Below are 14069 nucleotides of genomic sequence, written 5' to 3'. Positions count from 1 at the left end.
GCACCTTATGAACTCTGAAATTGGTTTTGAATGTAAAAACACATGGACGCTGATGGACATAATGTCGTATTCACCTCATTAATAGAGAAATCTACTCTCCAAAACAGTAAACTTTATATTTTCTTTAAATAAATAGTAATGCATCTGTCTTTATACATGAAAACAGTTCCTTGTGTTAATTTTCTAAAGTTTAGCTAATGGACATTTTTTCTTTATCCTTTGGCTGTTACTAACGTACTCTTCAAATCAAATCACATGTTGTGACACATATTAATATAAATATACTGTATATGGAAAAATATATTGTGGTTACACTTTTTAATATAACCCTGAGGTCATACCACAACCTACACAAAAAAGTCAATAGTTCTGGAGCTCAAATATAAACAATTCAACTACAGTGGTACCAAAACGTCACCTTTCTCAAAGTGAAACAAAAAAGAAGCTCAAAAGTTATGTAATGTTGTCCTAAAGTCAGAAATCATATAAAATCTGTTGAACAAAGCAATTAAATATATGGTTCATCATACTGTGACACTGAAACATTGATTTAGAGATGTTTATTTCTCTGCAGAGACAAATCTAATCACCTGGAATGAGACCACCTGTCAACATTATTAGTCAGTTTACAGAAAGATGAGTTTAATTAACTCAGAAGAAAAGAGTAAAATGGTCATGGGACTAAACCAACCCTTTATCATTTTTAGGTGTCACTTCACCAGCAGGTTTGTTTGCTCAAACCAGCCGCACTTTATCAAATAGATGTGTCTTAGTCGCTGTGATTAATTGAATTACACCTCAGTACCAGGACAGCTCATTAGGTGTGTGGGGTTTGTTGTAGCACATACAGATGTTCAGGAATGGAAGGGGCGAGATTAAAAAATGAGGCTGGCGTTGCTAAGCATTCATCTCTTTTCCAAATCACACTGTAATCCTTTCAAAGTGTTGATTTGCGAAAGGAACTCACAGCAGTTTTAGGTACAAAAAAATCCTCAGCGGGTCAAGAGGGCAAAGCAGCAATTTCGAGGTAATTGTACTCCACAGGAGCAGCTTCACTTTTGTTCTCCCCTTCGCTCCTCCGAAAAGATGCTCAGCGTCGCTTGTTTTTCTGACGTTGGCCAGTCTGTTATTGCAAAGGGAACAGGGAGGACAGAGGGTTAGAGGCAGGTCGCTGGCAGTTCGACTCAAATAAAACCAAACTGCGCTTCATGTGACCTCCGACCCGCTCCCCTTGGAATTAATAAATTAGATTAAATTAGGGCCACTTTAGTGCAATACAACACAGCTTTCTGTTTTATTGTTTATAATCCAAATCCACTGTGAAGGCCATTCCAGTGCCATAAAAACAATGGATCTGTGCCTTAATCTGTTTAAATGCATCTCACAACTCCTGTTAGTGAACTCTGTGTGTGTGTGTGTGTGTGTGTGTGTGTGTGTGTGTGTGTGTGTGTGTGTGTGTGTGTGTGTGTGTGTGTGCGTGTGTGTGTGCGCAGTTTTACTGGGGATAAAAGTGATTTGAGCAAAAATTCAGCCCAGTATGATAAATAATACATTGCCTCCAAATGTACTGTAGTACTAAATTGTCTCTCTGTACCCCCTTAAACTACAGTATCCACTAGATCAGAAGAATAATAAATAGCTTCTATTAATCCTGAAGATAGAAGTCGTATATCATGAACATGTGATATCCGTACGAGCTTCAGAATTCAAGGGGAGAGCACGGGTCACACTTTAGGTAAATAAATGATTAACTGAAATATGTTGATGAATAATAAAGCAGTCTCTGCAGGGTAACAGATTGTACTTTTCATATTTAATAGACTGATGGACCTCACACAACATGTACACACTGTAACATGTGATCACAGACAAACACACACGTCACAGTTGAGGTGAACTTAGATTAAAACATCAAAGAAGGCCCACGCCGCTTACTGGCTTGTTCCATAGCTCGTGCTAATCCCACAAAGGAGCCAAAAAATAAATAAAAAATAAATAAATAAAAATGTTGCTTCCTATCTCTCTCCACACTCCCACCCTTTCTCATGGACACTGTCTGGGCTGATACAAGTCGTCCTAATCAGGGCCGATGAATTATTGAATAGCCTTTTTATATCAGATCATGACCCATATTCCTCTCGCTTGAAGTGAATATGGTGCCAATAAAAATCGAGATGTACTTTTTAAGTCGCTCCACATAGGCTTCCTGCTCGCGCACTAATGGTCGAGGGGGATTCAGACAAGCTGCCGAACATTACGAGCTGAGTTCATTCAGTTTAACGAGATGACGGACGAGGTGGCTGGGCGGAATCACACAAATCTGAGGCTTTCACTCATGCTGCACTCTGGGGTTCATAAGCCGAGGTTAGACATTTACAGGTTTCCCCAGGTATGAACACAAGAGGAAGTTAGTTAGTCGAATTGCTGGTTTCATTAAGGTGCATGCGGTGCTCAGAACTCAGACGGAGGAGTTGTATTGCTGTCTCATTAGGTAGCACATGGGGAGAAGGAGAGACACAAAGAGAATCAGTGGGAAGAGGGGATAGGATTATGAATCTCCTTAGCCCCTGCTGTCTCCTTTCCTGGCCTGTTTATCAATGACGACTGCAAACACAGTGCTTATGAAATCTCTTAAGCTCTGTTTGAAGACTTTCTGGCAGACTTCATCTTTTTTTTTTACGTCAGCATTTGGCATGAGACAGTTTCAGACACTAAAAATTGACAAGACCTCTGAAATACGTTGTAGTGCCCTGTCATAAACTGATTTATTGTTCCATAAAATTCAGAGGCAATGTTTACACCGGCATTACTCATTCAGAATGAGGGTAGACTTTCATTTTTAGAATTACATTACACATTAACTGGGACGCGATAGCCTATCTGGCAGAAACAATCATTTGCACAAAATATGCAACTTGGAAATGTAATGGATCCTGTAATTCATTTGGAAAAAACCTGCATTTTTAGTGTTTTTTGGGGGAATTTATGTTCCAAAACTTGACAAACAGCTAATGCATCTGCCATGCTCTCCAGCAGTTCACTGATCTGTACAGAGGTAATGCTCAGCTGTGTCCATCATCAAGACTATTCATTTGGACAACAATGTTCAATCTACCACCAAACCATGCTCTGAAGGACCGGCGCAGATGCCATCGGCATCATCTGTGTAACACTAGTCAAATCAACTGTACCAACGGCAGTTGTCTAAGCAGGACAGTCGCATCACCATCCATTTTTGCCACAACCGCCTTGACAAGACAATAACGCTCAAGCAGAAAGTGTTTCACCTGCTCATAAAAACTGGCATGTACTATTTCAGTGATCATTACAATAAAAAAAGCAAGCAGTGAGCCGTGTGTCAGGGTTTGCACTCGAGACGACCATTTTGCAGCGTGGCAGCTGTGACAGCTTTGACAGACTACCTAGGCTTAAGTGCCCATCTGTAGATAGGCTACAGGGGTCACATGTGTGCCAAGAGCACCGAGCAGAATGGGTAATGGTCCCGGGTTATGAGAGCAGGTCCCAGGTGGGTTTCACAGGTAACGGAGCTGTCACCTTGACTGTGATACCGCATACACACTCTGTATAAATCCAAACTGCTGTCAGCCAAATGATAGGAAAGTTAATCAGAGAAAAGGGGTCAATCACCGCCATCCCTAAGATGGATAGATGTGTGTGCATGTGTGTGGAAGGCAGAGTGGATGTGAATGTGCGTTTTGCTGCAGACCCAGACTAAAGATCTCATTCCAACACAATACTGCGGCTTCAGAGATGAGCTACGCTGTCATTCTCTTTCTGTGAAGCCCCTTTTTTAGCAGAAAAAAATACAAATAATTGCATTGAGAAATGAGCAATGCGCTCTGTCTCTTCATGTAGATTACTTTATTGATCTGTGTATGTATTCTTGTGAAGCTAGCGCGTGCACACACACACACACACACACACGACACACACACTCCTCCGCTTTAAATGGAGCTGCACTGATCAGGTGATTTGATAGGCACAAGTAACTATTTCATCAGGTGAAGAGAGCACAAATCTCAAGATAAAATATTCATTTCAACTTGCAAGATACATTTTTTGCATCACTGTACACATATGTATGGGATTAACATGTAGGGAAATAAAGGCTTGAAGGAAAAACTAGGAAGGATTAATGGATCCGACCGAATAATCGGTAAATATCCATTGAATTGCACCCAACCCTCATACTGTGCACACATAAACATTCAGAATGTCTCTTCAAGCTCACGCATGCAAAAATTAAAGCTTATGATAAAAAACTATTTATCATTGACATCTCACATCAAGTTGACATCATCCAAAACATGCAACAGCAAGAGCATGTGTGGATTCAAAGCTCTGTACTCACCTATTTAACCCTTAACACTGAGAAATACTTTAATTTAATCAGTTTGGTAGGCCGGAGAAAACTGCAAGAAATCCTGACTATTACACCAACTAATAGACAAAGATGTTGCTTGAGTCTTTAATCCGTGTTAGTGAAATCCCATTAAAGATTCAATAGTTGAAAAGGAAATATTGAAATCAGCTTCAGTCCATTAGAAGAAAATATCAAAAAGAAAAAAAAAAAATTAAGTCCCGAATTTAGGACAGTTTTTGATAATTGTTAATTTTTTTTCAAATGGAACCAAATCCAGGATTTAAAGGGTAATTCCACAGGAGAACAGCTATATCCAGAGTGCCTTTTTTAGCACTGTGCCGGCTGCTCAAAAAGTCCCACTTCCCATTATCTTCGTGCAATGTAGAGGAGAGGCATTAAATCTCCTTTGGAAAAAAAAGGTGGAAATATACAAAAGGAGATGGACAAGGAAATGAGTTGTGTGGTTTGCTTCACTTTGCTATGCATCTATCTAATTCTGTGCCTCTCTGTAGCTCACACATCTCTCTCTCATACACACACACAGACACACCAAATGATTCAGTTAATTCTTTACATCCTTTAAGCGTCTATTTTTCTAAAATGCTCATAAATATTCATGAACAACCTGCCCTTTGTATTTCAGTAAAGAGTAATAAAATTGATGAGCTGGAAAATTACGTCACCAAAATAAATAGATACTCCTCTCTAACGCAAGCCCAGTCAAAGATCTGTGATCTGAGGTAGAAAATGAAATGTTTTAGATGCCAAAAGAAAAAAGGAAAAAAAATGAAACAAGAAATAAATCAACGAGTGGATCAAATCAGTGGGGACAAGAGGCTGGAAGTGATAGAGAGGGGGGAAAAAAACAGAAAGAGGTGATTAAAGAGATTCGAGCTTGAAGCAAAAGTGAGTGAAAAATTATGGCAAAACAACAACAAAAAAAAAAAAAAAAACAGGGAGAAAAAATCCTCTGGGTGATAAAGCCAGTGTTTTTTTCTAGTCCATTCTCTTTGAGTGTTTGTGTGTGTCTGTCTGCAGGAATGAGAGGCAGTTCAGAAAGATGGGGGACAGAGACAGAAAGAGAGTGAGAGAGGGCGAGGGAGAGAGAGAGGAAAGGAGGGCAGAGGAAAAAGAAGGAGTGTATAAACACAGATGACACCCCGACAGAACGGACGATCACTGGCTTCGGAGCGACGGCGAATTAGGCCTTGCTCAGTTTGACCTTCACCCAATAAACACAGAGCAGGGAAACTTGAACACTTTGCTAATGGTGTCCATTTGCATATCAGAATGAATGTGAAGAAATAAAGGTTTAGATGTCTTTGGGTGTACATGGTGGCAAGAAGGGTGTGTGAGGAGGATGGTGTGTGGCAAAAGGGGCATTTTGGATCATTTTGATGAAAGGCGAGTCAAAAGAAATGTGGTTTAATGATGACAACTGGTGCTTTGCTTGATGAGTCAACTGTGGAGTTTTGGTTGAGGAGAACAAAAAACAAAGAAGAAGAAGAAGGATCATGTGAGGAGCACAGATTATAGAACGCTAACGGGAGAGTGACGTGAGGATGACATGGCATGAGGCAAGAATCAGCTGAGAGCCAGATGGGAGGGGAGCCATGGTTAAGCTAGACTGTAGGCCGGTGAGAGTGTGTATATGTGTGTGTTTGTATGTGTGTTTATGTGTGCTTCATAAATGTGGATCCCACACAAGACACACAGAAAAGGAAACAAGACTTTGAGACAGACACTAAACACTAAATAGACCTACCTAGAGTTAGAATTAAGAATCGCCCCCAAAAAAGATGCATAGGATGGTAGGAGGAAAAAAGAGAAAGGGTGGGGAAAATAGGAAAAGGTACAAAAGTGAAAAAATAGAAAATACAAAGCAAGCCAATTTATACTTCTATGCTTTTCTTGTCTTAAGGTGAGAAAATTAAAAACACTGGTGGATTCAAAAAGTAGCCAAAGTTACGGGTGCACAGTGAGTGGAGCGGCAGCAGCGGCGAGAAGGAGGAGGAGGTGGGAGGGAGGCGACGGAGGGAGGGAGCGTGGGCTGCACAGGGATAGATAGAAAAGGCTGGAAGTGATAGCAATGGAGAGGGAAGAGGAAGAATGAATGAAGAGAGGGGAGGAAAAAAAGAGGAGAAAAGGGGGGGCAAAAAAAATCCCCGTCCTCTTTCTCTTTTTCTCTGTCTCTGTCTCTCTGCCTCTCTCTCCCTCCTTGTCAGGCTCATAAATAGAAGAAATTGTTGACCAGGTAAATGGCAAAATAGATGAGAAGACAGAGGACCGAGAGAGCAAGCAAATGAAAAGATAAAGCACCTCCCAGCAGCGCGATGAGGAAAAAAAAGAACAAAAAACGAAAGATAAAAGCAAATACTCCAGTGGCCTCCGTTGTCTACAGTCTTTATGTGGAAGGGGGGATTGGCTGTTGCCAGTTGCTCCCCTTCCCCGGCTGCCTTCTGCTTTCTTCTGTCTCTCCTCCCAAAAAAGACTTCCCATCCAGATGACAAAAAGCAGGCACAGATGTCCTCTCCTCTCTCTTTCAGCTCTGGTCTGATAATACGTGCCACTCACACAGGTTAGACATTGTTGCAGCAGCAGCAACGCACAGTATCACCAATATTGCTCAGTGGGAGAGAAAAAAAAAGGCATTGGGGCTGCTGCTAGTCAAGCACTGCCTGCCTCATGAGGAAGGATACTGAGCTGGAATCGCTGTCTCCCCTCTCCCGCCCATCCCTGCAAAAAAAAAAAAAAAAAAAAAAGATGGGAGGTAGGGAGGTGGGCCCACTCACTGCATTAGTATTCATTGAAAGAGTGTGAGAGAGCGAGAGAGAGAGAGAGGGATGGAGAGGAGGAGGAGGAGGAGAGGGGTGCCTTCCAACAAATGTCGAGGAACCAAACCGGTGTGTGAAACTGATAAGAGACTGGCTCCCCCTAGAGTCAATCATCAATACATGATTTCAGGATCACTGGGAACACTGGGAACGTGGAGCTGGAGTGTCCACTCCGGAGACCTGTGAGCTTTGTCTAAACAGCCGACTATGGAGGGTTACATCTCTGCCTCAGAATTTAAAGCTGTGCAAGGTGCTACTTTTATCCAATTACAGAATTCAACAACCATACAGTCATAGTCTTTCTCAGTCATCACCCCTGATCCTCTGTTGGTGTGTTGTGTATTGACCTTCCGAGACCCTGCCCTCTGCCTGGACTTTCTAGTTGGTTTTCTAGTTTGTTCTTGTTGTTTCTGGACATCAACCTCTGGACAGCAACTTCATACCTCCCGCAAATCAACAACAGCATCCAGCAACATGCACATACAGAATAATATGCAAAACAATACAAATACAAAGTGTCTGAGAGTCATTCTGATCTACTTTCATATTGTATTACTAATATTATGATGCAAATCTGTCTGAGACAAAAGTTTGGGCAAAGCTCACAGGTATGTATCACTGTGGCTTCTCCTGTCAGTGAAGAGTTACATGATGGTCTAGATGTGTTCATATGCATTATAAAAACAAATACACTACCAGGCAACAGTTTGGACTCACCTTCTTATTTAAATGACATGAGATGGACCACAGATGGTCAACAAGTGCTCAGCATCATTTGGAATTCCTTCCAGACTTTAGGAAAACATTTCAGGTGATTACCTCATGAAGCTCATCAAGAGAATGCCAAGAATGCACAAAGCAGTAATAAAAGCAAAATGTGGCTATTTTGAAGAATCTAAAATATAAAACATGCTTTGAGTTTTGTCCCACCTTTTTAAACTACATAATTCCATATGTGTTCATTCATAGTTTTGATGCCTTCAGTGAGAATCTACAATGGAAATAGTCATAAAAATAAAGAAAAACCAGGTGAGTCCAAACTTTTGCCTGGTAGTGTACACAGAAAAGAATCCTTCAGAAAATAATGTATAATTTCTCCTCTTGCCATTGCCGCTCACTTTCCCCTTTGGTGTATGCTTAATTCACTGAGTCGGGAGGTCACATTTGAGCAGTTTTTTCACAAACACAAACCAGAAACATTAGATACTTACATACTTTAACCACCACTAGAAGATCCTTTACTCAAGTAAAGTAAAGGTGCAGCAAGACAAAAACACTATTATGAGTAAAAGTCCTACATAAAGAATCCTAACTAAGTAGAAATACATAAATCAGCAGGAACTGCTGACAAAATATTGAGGATTAAAGTACAGTTTGATCCCTATGACTGATGCATTACATGGACAAAACTACAGGAACACACTAATTTCAGGTGTTTCCTCGCTAACATGGGGCTGGATTACCAAGAAATGAAGACAAAGTCATGATATAATTTTATATAGAGATAATAATCCAAAGAACTTTTTTTACTTTATATTTATGGTTAAATTTTGTTTATACTGTCATGTAAATTCTTAGAAAATTCTTTAAAGTTTGTTGTTGCCTATGCATTATCAATGTTTAAAATTTATCACATAATTGTCACATTCGGGCAATAAATAATCATTTTATACCTCAAGTAAGTCTGATTTCTTTAGCTCTGACTCAGAAAAAAAAAAAACAGGTTTTAAACTAAAAAAAAAAAATGTATGTTAATTTGACATTTATCATCATAATTATTGAACATTTTTATCATGATAATATTTCAAATCAACAAAAATGGGGAGTCCAATAAACTGTAGGTGTGATGTGTCCCAATATTTGTGTCCATACACCGTTTATTATTACATCTAACATCAAAACTATCTACTTAACTACTTCATACCTAGTCTTATATAGGATTGGGTTTTCTGATTGAAATCCATCTTCATTTGAAGATGAAGGTCAAGATGATGAAAGTGACAATAAATAAAAACCTGAGACTGATTTTGACTTGACCTCTGAATTAATAAAACTTGAGCTGTGACCCTTTTGGTCAACTCTGCTCCGAGGAAAGCACTTCTAGGCACTTGTCTGTCATATTATTATTACATTATTGTAGCTGCTTTTGGATCAGTTCTTAATGTAAACAGAAATATATTCCATGATGCATTAAGTAGGACGGTTCCTTATACAATTTACAGCATAACTTCCAACAGTCTGTTTAACATCCAAGCATGATTTATTATAAAAGGAGACAAAAAAAGTGTTGTTTTAAAACTTGTAATATATCCACTGTGCAAAATTGGCATCTGAAAAGTAACAAGTAACTAAGAATATCAAATGAGTAAAATATTTCCTTCAAAATATAGTGGAGTGGAGGAATGAAGCTGCATAAAATGGAAATACTCAAATAAATGGTAATAAATAAATTATAAATACTTAAGTAAAAGTACTTTCCACCACTGAAATTATATTTCATAGTAAATGCAAAGGTCTGTGCTTTGTTTTCCACATAAAGCATCATTTATCAGCTCTGACTGATTAAACATGCACTATCCTCCAGTTCATAAAAACACAGACAAAGCATTAAAGGACTTTCAGTTCACCTGAATTTCATTGTTGAAAAAAAGCAAAACTGATCCTATCTTTTCCATTTTGCCCTAAGCTAAACTCAGTGTTGCTATGGTGACAGATCACCGCTCACAAGTGTCCACATCAAAGCTAGAGACAAACAACAAATGTAAAGACTGCAGTGTATCTCCACAAATACTGCAGCTACTAAAGGCTATGCCATTTTTAACCATATTACCATATAACCACATTATTTCTCTTTGGGATACCATGACCTAAATTAACATAATCTGTGTACTAATGTGAGGTGAACAACACAGTTTTGTCAACATAAGTTCATTTTCACAGCAAAACCTGTATTTTGTATTTCAGATCAGTCCATGCTTCAGGAATTTACGCAAAAATGACAAAAACAAGAGTGGGAGACGTAGAGATATTGTAAGGTAATTTGATTGGTTACTTATGTGTCATCAGCAAACTAAAGTCTGTGGTATTGTACATGCAGTGTCCATGACAAGTGGAGTGTGACAAAGTTTAGAGAAACACATTTTAGGCTTGTTCAACACATTTGAATTACCTTACACTGAAGCTGAAGGTGGAATCCATGTGAACAAAACTCAAAAGGTGACTGAGGGTTAATCCTCTGCTGATTCCAAATGGGCCTCCACAAACAGGCAGGGCTGAAATGGACCCCATCTCTGCTTAAGCTTGGTTCTAGACATGTTTAACCTGGATTTGATCAAAGAATAGACAATCCAATATGAAAGAAAAAAAGAGAAAAAAAATGACAGAACACTACTATGTCACACTGTGTTGCTTTTCTTATTAGTTTGTTTTGCACCTTTGACCAGTGACTTTACTCTCTTGTTTGCTTCCACATGTGTGTTAATTACACGTGAAAAAGGAGCTAAAGATCTTCAAAGTCCTAACAGGACTATAACCCCATAATTACAACGCTCTGCTGGTGCAGTCCCGTGACAACAAAGGTGAAGTAATGAACACAAATTAACAACAGCGGTGGAGCTGAACATGTTCATATAACATGCATTAAGCTGAACATGCGTGCACTTCTTTGCAGTCTGGCTGTGAACACTATAAATTACAATCTCCTCACCTTCCAACTTCAACAGGGAGTCGTCAACTGCACTTACACCTGTGCCGGAACTTAAGATCGGCTTGTGTCGCCTCCTTGTGGTCACTAGATCCGGTTCGACTGTGCGGTGTTTGATTGAAAATGCCTGGTTCGACTGCTCTGAGTCTGCACAGACACAGATATCAGAGATGGCAACACTATCGTCACCTCTGCGAGTTTGCAGAGGAATACTGAAAGAATTACGTGCTATTCAGGGACCACAATATAAAAAGTCATTGGCCTACAACTATGTTATGGATCAGTTTCGTAAAAACAAGGCAAGTTCCTGCTTTTTTCGCTTGTTTACTTAACTGCGTTTCAGCTAATATGTGCTAGCACGTTAGCACTTGTGTTAGCACACTGCTATTAGACTGCATAGAAATGGCATGGCTAGCATTAGCTAACCTACGGACTTTTACAGCTCTTATTAAACTTGTTGCGTATGGTAACATTAAGCTATGCACGTCAAATTTTAACGAAACGTGGGACTGGATCTAATAGAGATTACCAATACAGTTATTGCCAATTTCCCAATATGTACAAGTCACGACTGAAAGCAAGGTGACAGATAGAAGGGCATGCTAACAGGAGCTATTTGCTAATGATATAATTAGGTTGGTAAAAGTAATAATCCCTTAATGATAATAAAAAATAATATCCCTTTTCATTTGTCAACCTGAATAGCATAAAATTAAATCTTAAACAAATCTTTATAAGACGAGGACTACACACCAACTTGTAGTAATATTCATTCATAGAAATCAAAAGAATAATTAGTTTCTGTCAAAGTAGTCATTTTTTAAATTTGCATACAGTGTGTATGTGGCTCAGAAAACAAATGACCACATTTCCACTAAGTTTTTTTATTGCAATATTACTTTCATTAAACATGACATTTTGTTTATGCTAATATCGAATTCGTTATTTTAATGGACTATTCAGAGTTAAACCTATGATCTTACACATGAAATGCTCGTCCAGTACTTATTATCGCGGGCTTTTGCACAGTACATCTCCCTGATGAAGTGAAGGCATATTTAAGCATATAGGCTTAAAGCTTGTATTATGCACGCATGAGGGAACGTGGCTTAGCGGCGTAGTTGAATACATGTGCAGTCACTGAAGCAAAACAGCTTGGAGGAAGTCTAGCTTGTCAGTGTGTATTTGTCGCAGCTCATGAGAGACCCAAAGGCCATAATGTATATGGGAAAGTTGACCTCTATAGGGACTGGGCCAAATGTTTACTGTGTCTTTAGTAGTAATAACTACAGTAGGGCAAAAACATTTTGGGGGAAGCCCTTCCATATGTGCAGATTTGTTTACAGCTGACCCAGTTTTCATAAATTATTGACTTTCTTTTCTCTCTGGTAATATCTTTAGTAATAAAAGTAAAAACAACTTTTTAATAATGTCTTTTTCACATTCACAGGTAACAGGAGAAAGGTACTGCCGTGCCCAGCAGGAGGCACTCCATGCCTCACAAACATACCTGTGTTTGCTGTCATCTACCAGGAACCACCTGATCCTACACAACCTTTACCATGGGAAAGGAGAGCGCAGTCCAGAGGAAGTGGCTCATCTAGTGGGCCTCAGGTTGCCAAATCAGCCTGGAGGAAAAGGCTGGGAGAAGTGAGGATGTGGGAGGAGTGGGAGAATCTTCAGGATCTCCCCAAAATGACTTGTATTTGGCTGATCCATCTGGCCTTGTATAATTTACCAAATGTAAAGTCAATTTCAAAGGGATAATCTTTTGTCTGAAGCCTGGCAGACAACAGGAGATGGTGCCGTTATGGACTGATATGGGGGGGACTCCACTGCATTGTTATGTTCAGTGTTCAAGAAGAGAAGTTATGATAAGCATTTGATCTGAGTGTCTGTAAAGCAACTGTGTAAATATAAGCTGAGATTTAGAAAAAAAAAAAAATCTGAGCTGTAAATATACTGTAAACTGCAGCTTAACCACAACTGTTGTTTGTGCTTTGGCAGTTTTCCAAACTGTGAGATTGGTTATGTTAGGACACTTTTATTCTGACTCATTTGTTCCATTAAAGTATTCATTACTGCTCTACTTCGTGTTTTAAGAGCATTATTACACCTATAAGCAAACATATTGCTGCAGGAGTTAAGTAACATGAATTTGTAAAGTCACATGGGATTGGACAGTGTCACAGCAGTTTGAACAGTTAGTTTACAGTTTATCCACTGAGGAATACATGGCCATCTGTTGTAATGCTTCATTCACATGAGTAACAAACAAGAGCACCTGAGCTGTTCATCAAAACACAACTGAACTGGCCTACACTGCCAGCCTCATGGCTCATAAGATCAGAAGTTATCTTAAAGTCTGAAAAGTCAAGGAAGGTGAACATTGGTAGTAAGATATCTTCCAAAACAACAGAGACATTTTTGTTTCCTCTTTCTCTGTTGGGTTCATCTGTCCGCAGTTCTCTCATACAGCACTTTAGCTTTTCAGGCTCATACATCCTACTTTTTGCATTTAATTCTACCCCCCCCTGTTTCCACGTATACTCTCCAGTGGTGACTAACATTGCCTTCAGTGTGAATTTAAATAGACTAGCCCTGAAGCAAAGCAACGCACAGTGACACAGGGAGTAAGACGCGCACCCATGCCTGCCCCAAACCAACAAAACACAACACACACACAGCCTGGCGGAGAAAGCCCAATGCATCCTGACAAAGCAACAGCTTGTGTCAAAATTTATATCGCCCAAAAACCTGCGTGTAAATGTGCTTCTCCACACTTAGCTGTTTTACGGATCCTGGAAGAGACAGTCATGACAAACAGAATGAGAGAGAAAGCCTCACAAAAGCCCAACACAGACTGGCACTGAAGGTTACACTGTTGGTCCACTTTTAAAAAGATCTGAAGGAAGCGACCTGCTCCAGACAATGATGCTGCATCTTAACAACCAGTTTTGCAAGTTACTGTAATTTTCATGTCAACGCAACCTGAACTCATATAGGGGTAATAAACCATAGAGGGTGGGTAATCCCATGCTGTCAGCTTTACACCCCACATTAAGTGACCTTAAATGTTGATGTGTGTAAGGTGGTGATATAAGAGCTGGTAAGAGGAAAAACTGAGGGCGGAGGAGGAGGAGGAGGC

General features: G+C 39.6%; 2 protein-coding genes across 2 annotated transcripts in view; one reads left to right on the top strand and one right to left on the bottom strand.

Moving 5' to 3' along the window:
• Positions 1-5423, bottom strand: part of grin2ba (glutamate receptor, ionotropic, N-methyl D-aspartate 2B, genome duplicate a) — a 177722-nt gene extending 172299 nt beyond the window's left edge. The window contains 2 exon segments of the mRNA XM_030140426.1: positions 968-1123; positions 4373-5423. The gene's annotated coding sequence lies outside the window, so the exon portion shown is untranslated.
• Positions 5424-11047: 5624 nt separating this feature from the next.
• Positions 11048-13010, top strand: fmc1 (formation of mitochondrial complex V assembly factor 1). The gene is made up of 2 exons (XM_030140509.1): positions 11048-11220; positions 12372-13010. The coding sequence occupies exons 1-2, from the start codon at positions 11092-11094 to the stop codon at positions 12573-12575; spliced, it is 333 nt and encodes a 110-aa protein (XP_029996369.1). The 5' UTR covers positions 11048-11091; the 3' UTR covers positions 12576-13010.
• Positions 13011-14069: the final 1059 nt, after the last annotated feature.

Source organism: Sphaeramia orbicularis, chromosome 8 (genome assembly GCF_902148855.1).
Source record: "Sphaeramia orbicularis chromosome 8, fSphaOr1.1, whole genome shotgun sequence".
NCBI lineage: Eukaryota > Metazoa > Chordata > Actinopteri > Kurtiformes > Apogonidae > Sphaeramia > Sphaeramia orbicularis.
This window is presented reverse-complemented; position numbering and strand designations above follow the sequence as displayed.